The 17106-nt window shown below is 42.2% G+C and overlaps 2 protein-coding genes across 10 annotated transcripts in view; one reads left to right on the top strand and one right to left on the bottom strand.

Annotated features, from left to right (window-relative positions):
- The window catches only part of camta1a (calmodulin binding transcription activator 1a), a 330875-nt gene extending 326395 nt beyond the window's left edge, over positions 1–4480 (bottom strand). For 6 of the 9 annotated variants that reach the window (XM_086068103.1, XM_086068104.1, XM_086068105.1 and 3 more), the window contains exons 1-2: positions 4359–4480; positions 1713–1820 (exon numbers count right to left, since the gene is read on the bottom strand). In XM_086068103.1, coding sequence (XP_085924229.1) covers positions 1713–1820; positions 4359–4383 — 133 coding nt within the window. In that variant the 5' untranslated portion in view covers positions 4384–4480. The remainder of the gene's footprint in view (positions 1–1712; positions 1821–4358) is intronic. The other 3 variants (XM_086068107.1, XM_086068110.1, XM_086068114.1) reach the window with 1 other exon arrangement.
- A 3499-nt stretch (positions 4481–7979) lies between these two features.
- On the top strand, positions 7980–16885 carry dnajc11a (DnaJ (Hsp40) homolog, subfamily C, member 11a). Its single transcript, XM_086069939.1, has 16 exons — positions 7980–8120; positions 9288–9417; positions 9502–9575; positions 9806–9907; positions 10097–10225; positions 10315–10437; positions 11874–11947; positions 12026–12215; positions 12299–12384; positions 12478–12594; positions 13632–13787; positions 13919–13988; positions 14168–14225; positions 14831–14973; positions 15350–15479; positions 16835–16885. The coding sequence occupies exons 1-16, from the start codon at positions 8049–8051 to the stop codon at positions 16858–16860; spliced, it is 1680 nt and encodes a 559-aa protein (XP_085926065.1). The 5' UTR covers positions 7980–8048; the 3' UTR covers positions 16861–16885.
- Positions 16886–17106: the final 221 nt, after the last annotated feature.

The following is a 17106-nucleotide window of genomic DNA, read 5'->3' as shown; positions in this document are numbered from 1 at the left end:
AAAAAAAAAAAGCCTATTACTAGAAGTTCAACAAACATGCACACACGGTTAACTGCCTGCAACAAACTGAAAATGACTCTTTATGTGTTCTCGGCCCTCACCAAGCTCACCCATCCATAAAAATCCCATCTCAAGGAGAGCAGAGGTGAGGTCTCTCTCTCTCTCTTTCTCTCCTTTCTCTTCCACGTAACACCTCTCGCTCCCGTTCACTCTCTCCCCGCTGCTAACGCATGCACACAAACAAAGGGCTGCGCTGTATCATAACTGCTCCCACAATTACTCAGACGATTACTCAGATCAATGGCATATCTGCCTGCCATAGAGTGTCCGGCCAAAAGCAGCCTCCAGGCGGAATGCATTAAAGCTGCGTACTATAAAAGCCCACAATAACAGAAGAAGCGGGGGGAAATAGCAAGAGGGCTATTGTCTGTTGCCACAGTCACGTGTGTGTGTGTGTGTGTGTGTGTGTGTGTGTGTGTGGTGTGTGTGTGTGTGTGTGTGTGTGTGTGTGTGTGTGTGTGTGCGTGCGTGTGCGTGTGCGTGTGCGTGTGTGTGTGTGTGTGTGTGTGTGTGTGTGTGTGTGTGTGTGTGTGTGAGAGTGTGTGTGGGTGTGTGTGTGTGGGGGGGTGGGGGTGGGGGTGTGTGTGGGTGGGTGTGTGTGCGTGCGTGTGTGTGTGTGTGGGTGTGTGTGTGTGTGTGTGTGTGTGTGTGTGTGTGCGTGCGTGCGCGCGCGCGCGCGTGCGTGCGTGCGTGCGTGTGTGTGTGTGTGCGAGAGGGCAAAAGTGCAACAGCAGTCTGCATCTATGTTTCAGAGATCCGCAAAAGTGCTGTCTGGCCTTTAAATCTTTCAAAACAGTCTCTTTTGAAGCAGCCCAAAAAAATAAAATAAACATGCCGCGCAGCAGTGACACATATTGCGCGAGGAGTCTAACAAGGGGTTGCTACTGATTTCAGACTCCCCATTTAGAAATGACAATACATGAGCACACACTTAATTAGCCGATCTCTAGTCTAGATCAACAGCCACAGTAACGAGACTGGTGTATTCATTAACAGCGAAGGGGCTGCTTTCTTCAGAGGAACAATCGGACGTGTTTTTTTTCCATAGACGAATGAAGGGAAAATCCCCCGCAAATAAAAGGCGAGGCTTTGGCCTACATTTCCAACTGATTTGCTTGGTTCTCAGCGCTCCGGCTCAGACGCGTGACAGCGCTGAAATCATTCCCACCGAGAGAAGACAAAAAAAAACACCTCAACTGTGACGTTGTCTTTGTTGCTCGTGCCGCTTCTACAAAGAGCACGTGTGTCCGTTTGGAGGGAAATAAGCTACAACAGGATGTTACGGCGTGATTTGATGTCAAAAGCAAAAAAAAAAGAGCAAAAGCTAAACGTGATTGCTCACAGCATGAACTGTCTCTCTCTCTCGCTCTCTTCTAGCAGGTCCACTCAGGTCCTGATCCCTCGGCCTCGGCATGGAACAATCCCTCTTAGTTAACGACAACACTTCAGCTATTGACAGTGTGATCCCGCAAAGCTGATACTTCAATCAGCACGGCGGCTGGAGGAGGTGTTATGTTGGAGAACACAACAAGGAAGGGAGAATGTGGGATGGGGGAGATGGAATTGAGGAGTAAATAAATGAATCGATGAATGAATAATTGATTGGCCGGCGCGTGGCCTCTCGGAGCGGCAATGCAGTATTAATAACTGACTCTTACTGTTGGTCTCTGTGTCATCACTGATACTCTTAGGTGGACCGTGGCCAGCATAACACACGGTTGATCTGTACATTCGATCCGGATTACGAACTTTCTTCAGTCCTTCGGGAGGCAAAGACAAAACAAAGTAGAGAAAAAAGGGGGGAAACAATTACTTTTTGCATCCTGCGATGGCGGAGAAAATTCCCCATGCAGATAGACAGAAATCAGAACATATGACAATAACATTCAAAACAAATAACAATTTATCATTGACAAATAAATTTTGCACTCTTTTTTTGAAAAGATATTTGACTAGAATTAGTGGAGAACCTACTCAGTCACTCATTCACTGCTGTCGACGACGTTGGAAATTGGACACGTTTAGGCACCTCACACTCAAACAGATTTTATATTAAGTATGGTAAAAGACTATAGGTAGAGTCACAGTCGGTAGTAGAAAGTGTATGTCACGATTGTGAGGAAAAGATGGAGTAAAGCCACCGACTTTCAACTCAAGCTATGCGGTGAGTCAGCGTCACTCGCTGTGCGTTTAATAGTTGTGCATCCCTAAATAAATTGTTATTTTGCCATTTTCAATCTTTTTTTTGGTTGTTTATACTGTGAGGTGTCACAAAGCAAAATAATAATATTCCGTTTTGAAAACAGCTGGCAGTAAATGAGTGAACAATTCAAGAAAGATAACAACGTACCCTAGCAAAGTTGAGGCTCAAGGTCGTTTGACCTTGAGTTTAAATGTATGTTCATAAACGATTCGTCATTTAAGGTAACAGTTCTGACGTTTCAAGCAATTTGTTTCGTTTTCATAAAGGCTGAAAGACTAGTGTTTTCAGTGTCCCCCAGGCTTTGAGCTCAGTAATGGCCGTATGTTGCTTTTTATGGGTGCTAAAATAAAATAAAAAACAACAACAACATGACTGCCTAGGGTCCTGACAAAATAGTTAGCTAGAGTGCAAACCTCAGGGCGTAAGCAGTACCGCACTAGTAAGACTGGGTCATGGCCCCCTGGATTTAACACAACACGCAGCCCTCGGTGGTTAGGGGCCGTCATCGTCTGGAATGTCAAACTACTTAGAGGGATCAGCGCTACCTGCAAACCCCCAAGGTCAAAAAGGCACCTGACAGCCATTGTGATGTTTTAAAAGTGGATGCAGTGTGCCTCTCAAAGCTGAACACATTTACATGGAGCTGGTCTTCCTTCTTTTTCCCACTAGCCCACCTCGCAGGGACACTCAAAATAACTTCCCGTGTTCAGCAGTGGGACTCCCAAGTAAAGGTTGTGAGGTTGTGCAAGAACAACCAGGCCCTGTTCGTTAGGTTTCAGATGTCTGGATGAATACGTGAGGATGGCACATGGTGAAGTCATTATTGTACTGTACTAGGATACTAGCAGACGTCTTCATTTTTTGCCACAGACAAACGCTTCACATTGTGAGTGAGCTTCTGTAGCTCAACACCACCCCCTGGTGGGACACTGTGCATATGCTCGCTGAATTCCTCACATGGAGGAAAATCTGAGCACAAAACGATAACTCTCCTCTAAAAGCACAAGTGTTTGGAGTTGCTGACTCCAAAGTCTGCGTAAAAGGCTGGGAAAGGAAAAGGAGATTACAGAGATTTTTTTTCTGCAATGGCCTATATTAGAGATTTATTGTCATGGAAATATTTCAGCCTAAAAAAACAAAAAGGGTTTACAAGAGTCATACTTAAGGTGACTCAATAAAGCTTAATTATCAGGGTAGAGTCTCAATCATGTCCAATACGAGGGAATCGCTGCTGCCAAACTCCTCATTTAAACAGCTTTTCCCACCTGCGTAATGGCTTTCATTTCAAGTTAGTGAGCCGTATGAAATCAAATGAGTGGGGTGAAGACATCACTTTGCGTTGGAATGGGCCGGCAAGCCTCATCCTCACCGTTTCCTTCGTCCGGTGTGATGGCATTCAGCCTCGCTGAGTGGAGACGTTCCATGGTAGAACCCTCCCAAATATAGGCCAAGTACTTGAAGTCAAATGAGGGAAAACACCGGAAACCGTGTTCGCCTGTACTCTTGTTTGACACGGTGCTAGCTGGATGTCAAAGACGCTCCGACATGAGCAGAGTAAATAATCAAACTAGTACGCACGTTTGGATCGAGACATGATTGTCCTCGTGGTTCATCCTCAAAACAATAGCGAGTGACACAAGGCGACGACAGCGGGGGGTAAATAGGAGGAGAAGTTGCTCGACGCCGCCTGACAAGCTGTCATTAACTTAGCTCGATGCCCGCGTCCACGATAAACACACCACTTCCCGTACGAGTCCTTCGCTCCCGTGGAGCCCCTTCGGAGCTTCGTGATGGGACCGGGAGCTAACTAGAAAAGCAGGCTAATATTAGCCAGCGTGTGTCTCCACGTTTCAGCCGCCCGCTCGCGACGAGACAACAAACATCGGAGACGTGTTTTTGTTTGTTTGGGTTTTTGTTTTGAATTTATTTATTTATTTTTAGGTAAAAATGACTTCACTCGCGCGCGTCGCCTGCTCGCCACTTCAAACTGTTCGCCGACGGGGGGGGGGGGGGGGAGAGAAAACATACACACACACGCACACACACACATTCATACACGTTGCAAGTGAAATTAATCCTATTATATTTCTCTTACCTTCCGGCTTGTTTTCGGCAGCCATTTCCCCTTCACGCGCAACATCCTCCTCCTCCTCACGACCGTGGGTACCACGCGCGTGCACGGCGAGGACAGCACGCGGAGGGAGTGGAGGAGCGGGCGGCGAGTCGGTCCGAACCAGGCCAACTTACTATTGGCTGCCAGGCGGTGACTGACAACGCGCACATACACGTCTCCCCCTCCTCACCTACTGTGTGTCTTACAAAAGAAAAACAATGACTGAATGTTATTTCATGTTCAGACACCTAAGCCTCATCCCTAATCAAATAAATGTTGTTAAGCAATGGATAATCAATAACAGTTCAGAGGGTTTTCCAATTGCTTGGTGAATATTTCCATCCATCTCATTTTCTAACGTGCTTATCTTAAATTAGAGTCGCAGGTGAATTGCTCCCTCCCCACACTCATGGACAATTTAGTCTTCAATTATGCATGTTTTTTTGGAATGTGGGCAAAAGTTGGGGTACCCGGAGAAAACACCTACAGAGAGACCAAATCAGTTTACGATTTTTTTTTGTGACAAATATTGCTTCAGTTCACTAACAGTCACAGCAACCATATGAAATGCACAATTGCACTTTCTTTCACAGTACCACAATGTAGTTTGATCAATGCGTCACATTTTTAAACAATCCTCACAAATCAAATTACAACAATCTAGCGTCCAATGGTTTTCAATGGACGGAGCGGTCATATCACAGAGTAAGACCGCCATTTTGATTGGATTTGTAGCATAAACTCGGAATTGTCAAAAACATTTTATTACAAAGTCGGCTATCTAAGTAGCAGCCATGGCTAACATCTGCTTGTTTGCAGTTCTAATGCTTGGTTAGCATTGCTAGTTATTTTGTTGATTCTGGACAACCTCCTCTGTGACTATTTATCACAACTATGCTAAACTAATCTAACTAAGCTATACTTTCATAATTGCATACCATTATGAATGACAATGAATAAGAATCGCACTTGTGTGTTGTATGTAGTGAGGCGAGTGGCTTTAGTCAAACTCGGGGGCGGGATTAGTGAAGTGAGGCTAAAAACAGCAAACTAAAGTTAGTTGTGGGTCTTATCTTATGTGTAAACAGAAGAGTTGGTTAGATGAGTCACTATATCACCATTGGTCACTTTAAAAAAAAATGCAAGACTCCTTTCTTCTTCTTTTTCTTGTCTTGTACCCTGCCCGAGTGCCCATCGCCCATCTGACCCCCCCCCCCCCCCCCAATAAATAAAATAAAACACACACACACACTCCATGACCGGACAGGAGATGTGGCAACTGAAGGTAAATGGATTGAACTCATTGGGTTGTGCAAGTTCTGTTTCGAAAACATTTGCATTTTGGCTTTATCGAGTTTTCTGTGTCCCCGTAAGAAAGCATGAATTTTTCTATTGGGTGGATCCTTCTTGTCCCACAATTCCATCTAGAAATCCATTTTCTATCCAGCCTCCTGTTCAGGGTCACGGCAGGTGCTGGACTAGAGCCCAGCTGACATAAGGCAAAACATGGACTACACCCTAACTCAGTTTCCTTGACTTGATTGTGGGGAAAATTCATGATCATTAATTGAATTATTTTAACAGACGGGAGGAGCTCTGAATTTCTGATCTCTTGTTTCAATTCCAGTTTTGCAACGCTGCCCATAATGGGGGTTTTAGGCCAGGTACACAAAAGTGTTTTTGTTTTTTAATCTGATTGTTAATCAGTTACAGACTTCACACATGAAGATAAAAATGAGACATTTCATAGTCCTGATTGGAATAATCATGATTATGTTCAAAAACCAATCAAGAATCTAGACAAAAAAAGAGGAAACTATTGTATGATCAAATGTGATCTAATAAAATCAAAGAAACTTGGCAACAACCGGGATAGACAAGATGTGACATGGAAAAGGACACAAGAAAGGATTGAAAGATTGATGATGGTTTTAAGACAAATTTTCATGGAAAAATCCCTAGCTAAAAATTATTACATTATGATTTTAGTAACATGGATGGGACATGTTTGTATATTTATGACAGCTTGCTTATCAGGTCCCTTCTTAATTGGCTACATTCCTTTTCACGTCAATTAATGTGGTCATGACTTGAGAATCATTGGCTTTCCTCACGCTCCAATTTTTTTTTGTTCCCTTACATTGAACAGGCTTAATATTTAAGATTAGCGGGTTTTGGTCCCTATTATATGGGGCAAATGAACTCTACACAACTTAGTCCACAGGATCATTCAAAAATGATAATAATTATAAAACATGAGATAATCTGGCATTTTTCATCCTTGGTCAAGAAGGGGCAAAATCGAGACCAAAACAGCCCAATAGTCTTGCTGTGTGCTCGATTTATTGATTGCATTTCTGCAGATGAAATTCGAAATACTCTGGTTACTATGGTTAATTGGCAGGATTTAGACTGCTAACTCGTCGAGGCCTGTTGAGACTGAATTAACAGCACCTCTGCTGGTTACTGTAGTACACTGCACTCTGTTTTGACGTTAGTTCCTTTGAGACTGAATTGATTAATCAACACTTTCACTATTCAGGCAGACAGAATATTTAGCAATCAATCATTTATTCCAAACATCCCTACGCTGGACTGACCACCTGTTGATCACGGGCCAGTTGATCCCACACCAGGACATTTTCGTGGACCACTACACACACCTGTGCCCCATCACACCTGTCAAATTTTCAGACCCCATGTCCTCCAATGCTGCGTCATGATCAGCACTGTGTAAATAAGAAGTTCATTATACAGAGTATGCCAATATCAATATTGCCATTGTGTGAATCACTGAATAGCTAAATGATGCTTTTTCAGCCGTTGTGTTGGTGAAATTTAGGAGCAAAAACACACTTTCATATCATCCAGTGTGCCTTTAAGGTTCCCTCTTTCTATTCGTGCGGCACAGCTCGACTTCACAATAGTGTGGCCGCGTTAATAACTTCAAGCGATCTAATTACAGATCATTGAGCTTGATACACGTTGCTGTTGGCACTCTTGTCAAATACTGCACTTAAGGATAGCCTTCGTCCTACATTAACAGGATGTGGGCCAACAGTGCTGAAAAAGCGGGATGAGGTGGTGCTGAAAGGACAGCTCCTCTGCTGCCTGATGTCCTTGCACGGTAAAAGAAAAAAGAAAAAAATACCATTGTCATTGAAAAGAAAGAGTTTGGAAACTCGTGGAAGTCCTTAAGTATTCAACCATTTGCAACCATTAGCATTTGTTGTGAGGTTATGATTATGAATGTTGAAAAACAATTTCAATAATGCTAATTGTATTTGTATCGAATAATTCACACTGTCTCATTTATTTAGTAACATTAAAAAGGGCACACAGTTACATTTACACTACAATGAAAATAAAATACTTAGTTTGAAATACTGTACAGTATGTATAATTGTAGGCAGCTGCTATGTTAGTGTAAAAAAAAATACTTATTCAGCCAGTCAATATATATTAAAACAATAATATCTCGAAAAAAATCATTATTTTAAGAAAAACTATAATTTGTGTAAAAATTAAAATGTAAAACAACCATTTCCAGCCACATATACACGTGAAACATTTTTGTTTTGTTGCACTTCCGCCACACAAGATGGCGCCAGAGTGCGACAGCCAAAGTGCAACTCTGAGGACATGACGAACAAGAAATGACCGGGAGTAAACATGGCGTCTTCCTTAGACGATGATGAGATCTCCAGTGATGATTACTATTCCCTATTAAATGTCCGGCGAGAGGTATATTATGCATTTTTCTTCTTAAGTACTAACATATACAAGCATCCTCAAGCCGTTCAGTTCGGCATCTTTCTATGTTCGTTTACGGTTACGCGTGTCATGATGTTTCACGTTAGCCAAACGGCTAACTTGTGACCCTCGACATTGGTTTCTGTCGCTGCCTGGAAACTTTTTCCAAGACGCGAAACAAGTTGATGGCTGACAATTTTACTTCAAGACTCAACCGGTCAGAGAAACACCCTGGACTAGTGCACGCTACCTCGTTTTTAGGGGCCGTCGAAACAGACTTTAGATTTTTAGTTGACTTATTGATTGCACCATGCACAGGCAGTGCTACTTTGCTAATGCTATCAGCATTGACTACACCTGGATTTACTTACAGATTAGATTAGACCTTGATGTCAGGGGATCGAGTGCTCACGGGTGTTTTCATTTGATTATATTTTTAATGCAGAGTACAGTGTGCCATGTGGATATGCATATGCAGGGTGTGACTGACCCATCTTAACTTTTTTAATTGTAATTTATGGGCAAAAATCAACATTTAATATACAGTAGTTTATCAATTTGACAGCTATGGTCACGTCTTGGTGATGAAAAGCATCACTCGTGTCACTCTCCACTCCGTTTCGAATGAGCCCGCCTTTGCTCACAGTGGCAGGAGTGCTACTACATCTGGCAAGGACATGTTACTGTTGGGGTTTTTGCACATTTGGTGTCAACATAAAAGAGGTTTAAAAACGGTTTTGTTTTCATCTCATCTTCTTGTCTCCGCTGCAGTGGGATAACTGATTCATTTTTCCGCACAATGCACCACCAAGTTTGTGTTCCTGTATTAATTAAGTAGTAATTAAGTATGCACATGCAAAGTAAGGTGATTGTATGGTACATTCCATGAGAAGGGACACTTAAAGCTATCATTATGGATTAAGAATTTCGATTTTTTTTTTTAAATCATATGAATTAAGACTTAGTTCACCAATGATCCTAATTACAACAAGCAGTATAGAAAATGGGTGAGTGGGTGGCATGTCAAAATCAGTAATTTTACATTTAATGACTATGGTATATTTTGTACAGATAGCTGATGACCTCCCCCACCCATACCTCATATTTATACATCCATATATCTTATAATACATGTATATCTTCACTCTCATGCTCCAGGCAACGCAGGACCAGCTGAAGGCGGCGTACAGGCGGTTATGCATGTTATACCACCCAGACAAACATCGGGATCCAGAACTAAAGCAACAAGCAGAGCAGCTTTTTAACCTCGTACATGAAGCTTATGAAGGTAATGCACTACATGCTGACTGACATCGTAAAAACATATAGCAATACCAACATTCATGGATAACTTGTTGTTGTGTTTTTCTAGTGCTCAGTGATCCACAGACACGAGCTATCTATGATATCTATGGCAAGCGTGGACTTGATGTTGACGGATGGGAGGTAATTGAAGTGTGATTTTTGCTCCAGAAAAATTGTTTCTCGATTGGCTGGAGGAACAGAATCTTTACCTGTGTTGAAATTATCGGAGCTCACCCATGCACACAATACGGCCAAAACTGTTCAATGCCTCTTTTCATCTTCATGTGTGAGATCTGTCACAGACAATCTTTTAAGATTAAAAAAAAAAAAAACTTTTGTGTGTGCTGGGCCTAAATAAGTTTTTCCTCCAGGTGGTGGAGAGAAAAAGAACTCCTGCAGAGATTCGAGAGGAGTACGAGCGTCTTCAGAAGGAGCGAGAGGAGAGGAGACTCCAGCAAAGGACCAACCCAAACGTATGCTCACTGGTCAACAACTGACCTTATCTTGAATCACTCCTGCAAAAGTTTGTTCTTTAACTGAATTGGTTTAGAGTGACACAAGTCCTTTTCAAGCAATCAAATAAAATTCCTACATATCTCTCTAATCGTAAGTTAGCACTCTACTACGTTGACGCAATTTTTCTCACCGCTTTCTACTCAAAGGGAACAATTAGTGTGGGCATTGATGCCACGGACCTTTTTGATCATTATGAGGAGGACTATGAGGACATGGTTGGAGGCGGCATCCCAAACGTCGAAATCAACAAGATGCACATATCACAATCCATAGAGGTGACACTTTACGCCAAATTGCATGTTAATGATTTATTTTTAAGGGGTGTGTGCTGGATGTTATCAACTCTGCATTTGTTCTTCTACAGGCCCCCCTTACCACAAATGACACGGCCATCTTGTCTGGCTCCTTGTCTACACACAATGGAAATGGAGGCGGGACTATTAACTTGACCTTGAGAAGAGTCACCTCAGCTCAGGGCTGGGGGGAGGTAAGTCGCTTAGACACGTGCACTGTTTACAATAATGTAGGGATTCGGCTTCCGGGGGAAGTTTCAGGATGCGCTGTAAACTTTGCAGGTGATCCTAACATTTTTAATGCACAGCTGCAGCTGTTCAAATTACAGTACTATTTGCACAATTGTTCTCTTAACAAGGAATGTCAGGAAGGGAAAAATGCTATCGCACATGTTGAGAATAACAAAAGATAGAATTTAAATAAAGCCTTCATGCAAGAAGACAGTTCAAATACAACTTGATGCTGCAAGTTACTGCATATTTCTCCGTGAGCAAGGCCATACATAGAAAAAGTGAGAATTGTGCCCATGTCCCAATAGGGGTGTGAATTGCCTCGTACCTGGCGATTCGATTTGTATCACGATTCATAGGTCACGATTCGATTCGATTAATCCCGATCTAAATCTGCAAATTGATTATTGTGATTTATTTATTTTTTACTCAAATTTGGAAAATACTAATCAGTAAACATGTACACTGTAAGATTTGTTTGAAAATGTATTTATTTATCTGAAAATTCAGGCATACAACTGAACCACTGCATTTAGCAAACAGGTTGCAGTCTGTTTCATGTTTGAACAGCACTGAAACAAAATATTATGGATTAATGTTCCATTAATATAACATTCTTCCATGCTTAATGTGTGAATCCTAACCCTAAGTAAGACGTTTTGTCAAATATTCCCATAAAAAATTGATTTTTAAAAAATCGATTCGGCCTCATATCGAATCGATTCAAGAATCGCGCGCTTTAATATCGCGATATATTGCCAAATGGATTTTTTTTTACCACCCCTGTGTCCCAATAATTATCAATCTGACTGGCAGTTATCATTTGTGTCATGCAACTGGTGCCTCCCCAAACACAGACGCTTTGCTTTCTCACAGTAAAGGGATTATACAATATCTGAGAACGAAAGAGGAAAAAGGTCTGCTTTCAATTAATACAATAGATTATATGACATGGAATACATTTGATAAGAGTTTAGGCTTATATTTTCCTACAATAATCTAAATGGCAACATTGACAACAGGTGTTTTCCCAGAATGTCCTCTTGTATGCCTTTCTGTGACTCTTCCAGTCTCTCTGTATCTCTTCTCACTCTTTCATTTATGCTTGTCCGTTGCCTCTCTTTGTGGTAATAGTGGTAATGGTAATAGTTTTTGTGGTTCAATGAAAATAAATAAATACGCTATAATCTTATGTGGAACCTCAAAACCTAATACAGGGTCCCAGTTTTTCTGTTGCGGTGCGTAGTAGATGTGCTGCTTAATTGCTAGGTGGATGGAGAAGAACTGCAACACTTTTTGTTGTTGTGACAGTTTATGCCACAAGTGTTCGCCCGTTTCGAATAGTTTATTACAATACATGCCATGTTGAAACAATGTCACATATTGTTTGTGCACACAGATAGAGCTCGGCGCCGGGGACACCCACGGACCTCTGTTTGGAATGAAGATATTCCGAAATTTGACGCCACGCTTGTAAGGTTTTAGAAAAGATGTTCCATGAACGACACAGATGGACAGTTATGTAAGTATTTTTTGTCTGTTCCGCCTCAGCTTTGTGACAGCGCAGTGCGGACTCCAGTTTTCGTCCCAAGGCGTGCGTCCTGGCATCACCACGGTGCTGGCCCGTCACCTCGACAAGAACACAATGGGTTACCTGCAGTGGCGATGGGGGATTCAGTCTTCCATGAACACCAGCATAGTCAGGGACACTAAGAGCAGCCATTTTACTTTCGCAGTGCAGGTCTGCTGCCATCCCTTTTTTGTGTGCGTCACCATTAAATCGACAGTCAGCGATGAGCCACCGTGTGCGCTTACTCTTTGCAGCTCGGCATTCCACACACTTTTATGATGATGAGCTACCAGTACAAGTTCCAGGATGAAGACCAGACGAAGATTAAGGGCTCAATAAAGTTTGTTGTCAGAATATAACGCCTTATTATTGTTAATCAACTGTAGATTGTGGATGTTTTGCACAGGTGGTTGTTGGTGTTTGTGTGTTGCAGATCTGGTTTCTTTGGGACTGTGCTGGAGTACGGTGCTGAGAGGAAAATCAGCCGACACAGCGTTTTAGGGGCCACGGTCAGTGTCGGGGTGCCTCAGGGTATCTCGCTCAAGGTCAAGTAAGTGCCAATTTTATTTTCCATTCGTTCATTTGTGACATGCGAATGGTTTGTGTCTAGAGGTCGCTATTGTCAAAATTTAAAGACCATGTTTTGAAATTTGTAATACATATTTCTAAGTGCATTATTCCTGTTTGAAAATGATTGCTGAAAGACGACCGTCACACTGACTTATTAGAGCATTAAACAGTTTTTCACAAATTGTTTTGCAGATTTTTTTAATTTCTTTGATTCGACCCCCAGGAACCCCCCCCCCCCCCCCCCCCCAATAAAATAAAATAAATGTTATCTTTATTTTAAATTCACGTATCGCGGGTGCAAGACCTGCAAAAAGTGAGGGAACACTGTACCTCAAAAGTCTTTGAATATTCAGCTGGTTGGGCCATTTTAGAGTGCCTCGTGGTCAGCCGTAAGTGTGCACATGTCATGCAGAGAAAGGCAGAATAGCGAGTGGGGGAAGGATTTATATTTATAAGATAAGTCCAAGTAGACAGCCTGCGTATGGACCGAGATTTCAGGATAGGGTGACCTGTTTAGGGTGTCTCGTTGTTGGCCATGAGTGTGTGCATATCACTGAGACAAGGCAGAAGGGGGGTGATAGGATTGACAGTTGAGCAGGGTATGATTTCAACGTATTCCGTGGATGCACCCACAATGTTTGGTTTTTCATATTGTTGAAGCCTCATTTTATATACTTTGCTTTTTTTTTTAAACATTTAAATTTGGCAGGCTTGTTAACAAATCTATTCCCTGTGGTATGTTAAATTATTATTTTTTCTTTTCACAATTAAAATATTTGTTCTCTACCGCCCGAATGGAAATGTTCACCACCTCTTACATTTGCTACACTTATTGAGAGATACTAACAGAAGACACCACTCAATTCCTTTTCAGACATAAAACCTTAGCTGAGCAGTGTACATCTGTTTTAGGCAGGCCAGGTTACGTTCCAGGAATAGACTTCCTTGTGTCATCAAAAGAAATATCACACAGTTTATCTGCTTGTCTAGAAATAATAAAAGTGACTCTCTCTGCAGGCTAAACAGAGCCAGCCAGACGTATTTCTTCCCTATTCACCTGACTGACCAACTCCTGCCAAGTGCTGTATTTTACGCCACGGTTGGACCGCTGGTTGTCTACCTCGCCATGCAGCAACTCATTATCCGGCCATACGTGCTGGCCCAGAAGGAACGGTAAGAAATTCCCACTTTATTTTAACTAAGGAAAGTTGCTCAAGGAAGCGCCACATGCATTATTACAGCTGGTTTTTTTTGGTGTGTGACCCCCCCCCCCCCCTCCCTTCCTCCCATCTATTTTTTAACAGAGACTTGGACAAGCAGCGTGAAAGCTCAGCCTCAAACATAGCCAAAAAGAAACAGGAGGCAGAGGCGGCGGTGAGCGCTTCATTACAGATGTAGTTGACGCTGTGTTAGAAGCAAAGGAAATGTTTAAAGGTTGCTGTAACGGCCACGCAGAGCTGGAATGAGAGAGAAAGTCTTAGTGATTTCATTAATGCATGAGATCCATCTAATCTCACATTTTGTATTTCTGTGTGCCTTTTTCATTTCTGAAGGTCTTGCTCATGCAGGAGTCAGTGCGGAGGATTATTGAAGCAGAGGAGTCTCGAATGGGTACGATTAGTAACATTTGAAAGCTTGGGAAATGCTTCAGTTCTCTTGAGACTCCCCCCAAAAAAGTCCAAACGTTTTAGTTCAGAAGATTTTATGTGCAAGATGCAGTGCTTCTTTTCTTTTCCTCTGAAACAAATTAAAATTTCACTGCAATTTTTGTGGCACTATGGACAGCGTCATAAACAAGGTGAACGTTTTTAGAAGGGGAATAATGGTGTTTTCATCTGTGCCATGCCTTTGACTAGCAATAATTGGTGCTTTTAAGACGTTCCTTGATGAGCAAACTTGTCAAATACTTTAAGCACGCTATTTAATTTTCCACTGTAGAACTCCAGCAACTGTCATTGTAAAGGTTTGTATTTTATAGTCATTAGTGGTCCAGCAGACTTTTCCCTTAGAATGTTTTTCTTCTTTTTATTTTCAAACAATGAGCTGATGTTCTACTTGATGTTGCTAAACACGATCAAAATGGATTCAAACTGTCACCCTGTACAATAGAAGAAAAATGTTCTGTGGCATTCACTCAGCTGCTGTCAAACTTGGAACAATAATACGGATGCATTTGATTTACGTTCTTGTTAACCCACGCCTTCCTCCAAAACCAGGTCTCATCATCCTTAATGCCTGGTATGGCAAGTTTGTGACGGACAACAGCCGAAAGCACGAAAGGGCAAAGGTGATTGATGTGAGCGTGCCGCTGCAGTGTCTGGTGAAAGATTCCAAACTCATCCTCACCGAGGCCGCAAAGGTACAAGACCAAATTTCCAACTTCATTCCCAAACCGACAGGACTATGCAATGACTTTGAAGCAGAAATGCAAGGCCACAAAACTTTGATGTTTAATGTGTGTGGCTTTAAATGGCAGAGTTTGGCTTTTTGGAGTGATGTTCAAGTCAGTGAATGAGTTAGCCATCCTTTTCAATTTACCTTTACCAGTTAGCCTTGGTGGAGGTCTGTGCTCCACTTAGTGATACTGTATATGTGCTCCTTTGAAGAATTGGTCAAATAACAAATCTAAAGGCATCTAAGACCTTTACACAGTACTGCAATGAGGCAGCAAATGTGATTTATTTAGTGATTTTTCAACGTCTTACTGTTTTTTTTTCTTCTCATCTGCATTTTAGTCAGGCCTCCCTGGTTTCTATGACCCCTGCGTGGGAGAGGAAAAGAGCCTAAAGGTGCTGTATCAGTTCCGCGGCGTCATGCATCAAGTCCTGTCAGGAGACTCTGAACCACTCAGGATACCAAAGCAATGTGAGTCCCCAGTTAAGATGCGTTTCCACTAAGTGGTCCAGTTCAGTTGAGTTCTACACAAGACCTTTTGGGACAACCATCTCTGATTTGGTTCACTTTTCCCATAAGGGATTTGTAACTAGTGTTGTTCCAATACCGGTACTGCATTAAAGCAGTGGTATCGGTGAGTACTAACAAGTAACATGCCGATACCATTCATTCTGACGCTAATGTAGGACTTTGGATGCAGCATCTTGTGTCTTGCTCATGCACGACTTTCACTGATGTGTGACATGTTCACTGCATGCCGAGCTAACGTATCCTATTGGCCCTGAAATGCTCTGAACCAATGGCAGGAGAGCTTTTTCATGTTGAAAAAAAAAAACTTAGGTATCGGAATCAGTATCAGGGGCCAAAAAACGGTATCGGAACAACACTATTTGTAACAAAAGACTCTTTTTTTTTTTTTTTTTTTTAAAGTAACCTATCTAAAGTGCACTGGAAGTCAGCATCAACACAAGCTCAATTTAGCAGAAGTTTCACGTTACCTGTACCGACTTGAGCTTGTTTAAAAGCTTCAATTGAAATATGATGATGCTCACCAACCTGAGGTCTGTACAGGTAATAGAGGCTGTATTGCTTTCCCTGGCTTTGCACCAACGCCTGCTCTAAGAGTTTGATGTTTTCGTCACTGGTTGCCAAGAACTAAGGGTGTCAAAATGATCGCGTTAACCTTAAAGTACCTTTAACGGCACACATTTTTTTAAACGCTCGATTAACGACCGCCCCTTATTTGGAAAGCCTCTACTGAAGGGAATTCCAGTCATGATGCAACAGAAATGTCCACGTCCAAATTACCCAATAGAAATGCACTGTACTACACACAATGTTTAAGGGGCAGAATGTTAGTGTGGAGGAGCCATTTGGACTGTGTAGCACTACCGCCAGTTCCTTTCTTTGAAATAACGCAGCCGTTAGCAACGAGCTAGGTTGCCCTAGCTCTCTAAGAGGTGTCCTCTCAAACCCTGTGAGAGCCAAGAGCAGAATGGATGCCGTCTTGTCAGTTGGAGTGACCCCAAGCCACTTGATGTTTAGATGCGAGGCGTATTTTATTCAGCAACTCCAGAAAATAGCTCGTAGGTGTAACACATAGTCATGCTCTTTCTTGACTCGCTCGCACCAGCGGCTCTGGCCAACGGTAATGAATGTAACTGAACTGAACTGCTTGGAAGGATTTTTTTTTTTTTGGGGCTACTGCCATATGCTGTCCAACAATCCACAAGTATGTTTTTGTGCAGTGAATCATTTAAAGTCTTGACAATCCACAGATGTGTCCTCCCTCTTTGACTTCTATCTGTTCTTGTTCCTCTTTGCAGCTCACAGGATAGATACAGACACATAGGAGTTCCTGTGCTGACCACCCCCCCCCCCCCAAAGAAAAAAGAGCCACATCCCTCAGCTGGTAGAGAAGACTGATTCATCTTTTGGACACAACAGGGGGCAAAGTCTTGGTCACCCTAAATGTACTGCTCTATCATTGGTCTTTATATTGATCAGTAAAACAAGCAGATTGAATTGTGATACTGGAAATCAATTATTACCATCTTAAGATCTTTGTTAAGGCCTCCTCGGTGTACATTTACTTTGG

The sequence above is a fragment of the Leptonotus elevatus genome, chromosome 2 (assembly GCF_054856555.1).
Source record: "Leptonotus elevatus isolate MCC_2025b chromosome 2, RoL_Lele_1.0, whole genome shotgun sequence".
NCBI classification, from domain to species: Eukaryota; Metazoa; Chordata; class Actinopteri; order Syngnathiformes; family Syngnathidae; genus Leptonotus; species Leptonotus elevatus.
The sequence above is the reverse complement of the archived record's forward strand: the minus strand, read 5'-3'. Positions and strand labels throughout refer to the sequence as shown.

Excerpts from the sequence above, each read along its gene's own strand:
- dnajc11a (XM_086069939.1), top strand. The coding sequence starts at position 8,049 with ATGGCGTCTTCCTTAGACGATGATGAGATCTCCAGTGATGATTACTAT. Across the intron at positions 12,216-12,298 it reads ATTTTACTTTCGCAGTGCAG|CTCGGCATTCCACACACTTT; the intron begins GTCTGCTGCCAT and ends TACTCTTTGCAG. Across the intron at positions 15,480-16,834 it reads ACTCAGGATACCAAAGCAAT|CTCACAGGATAGATACAGAC; the intron begins GTGAGTCCCCAG and ends TCCTCTTTGCAG.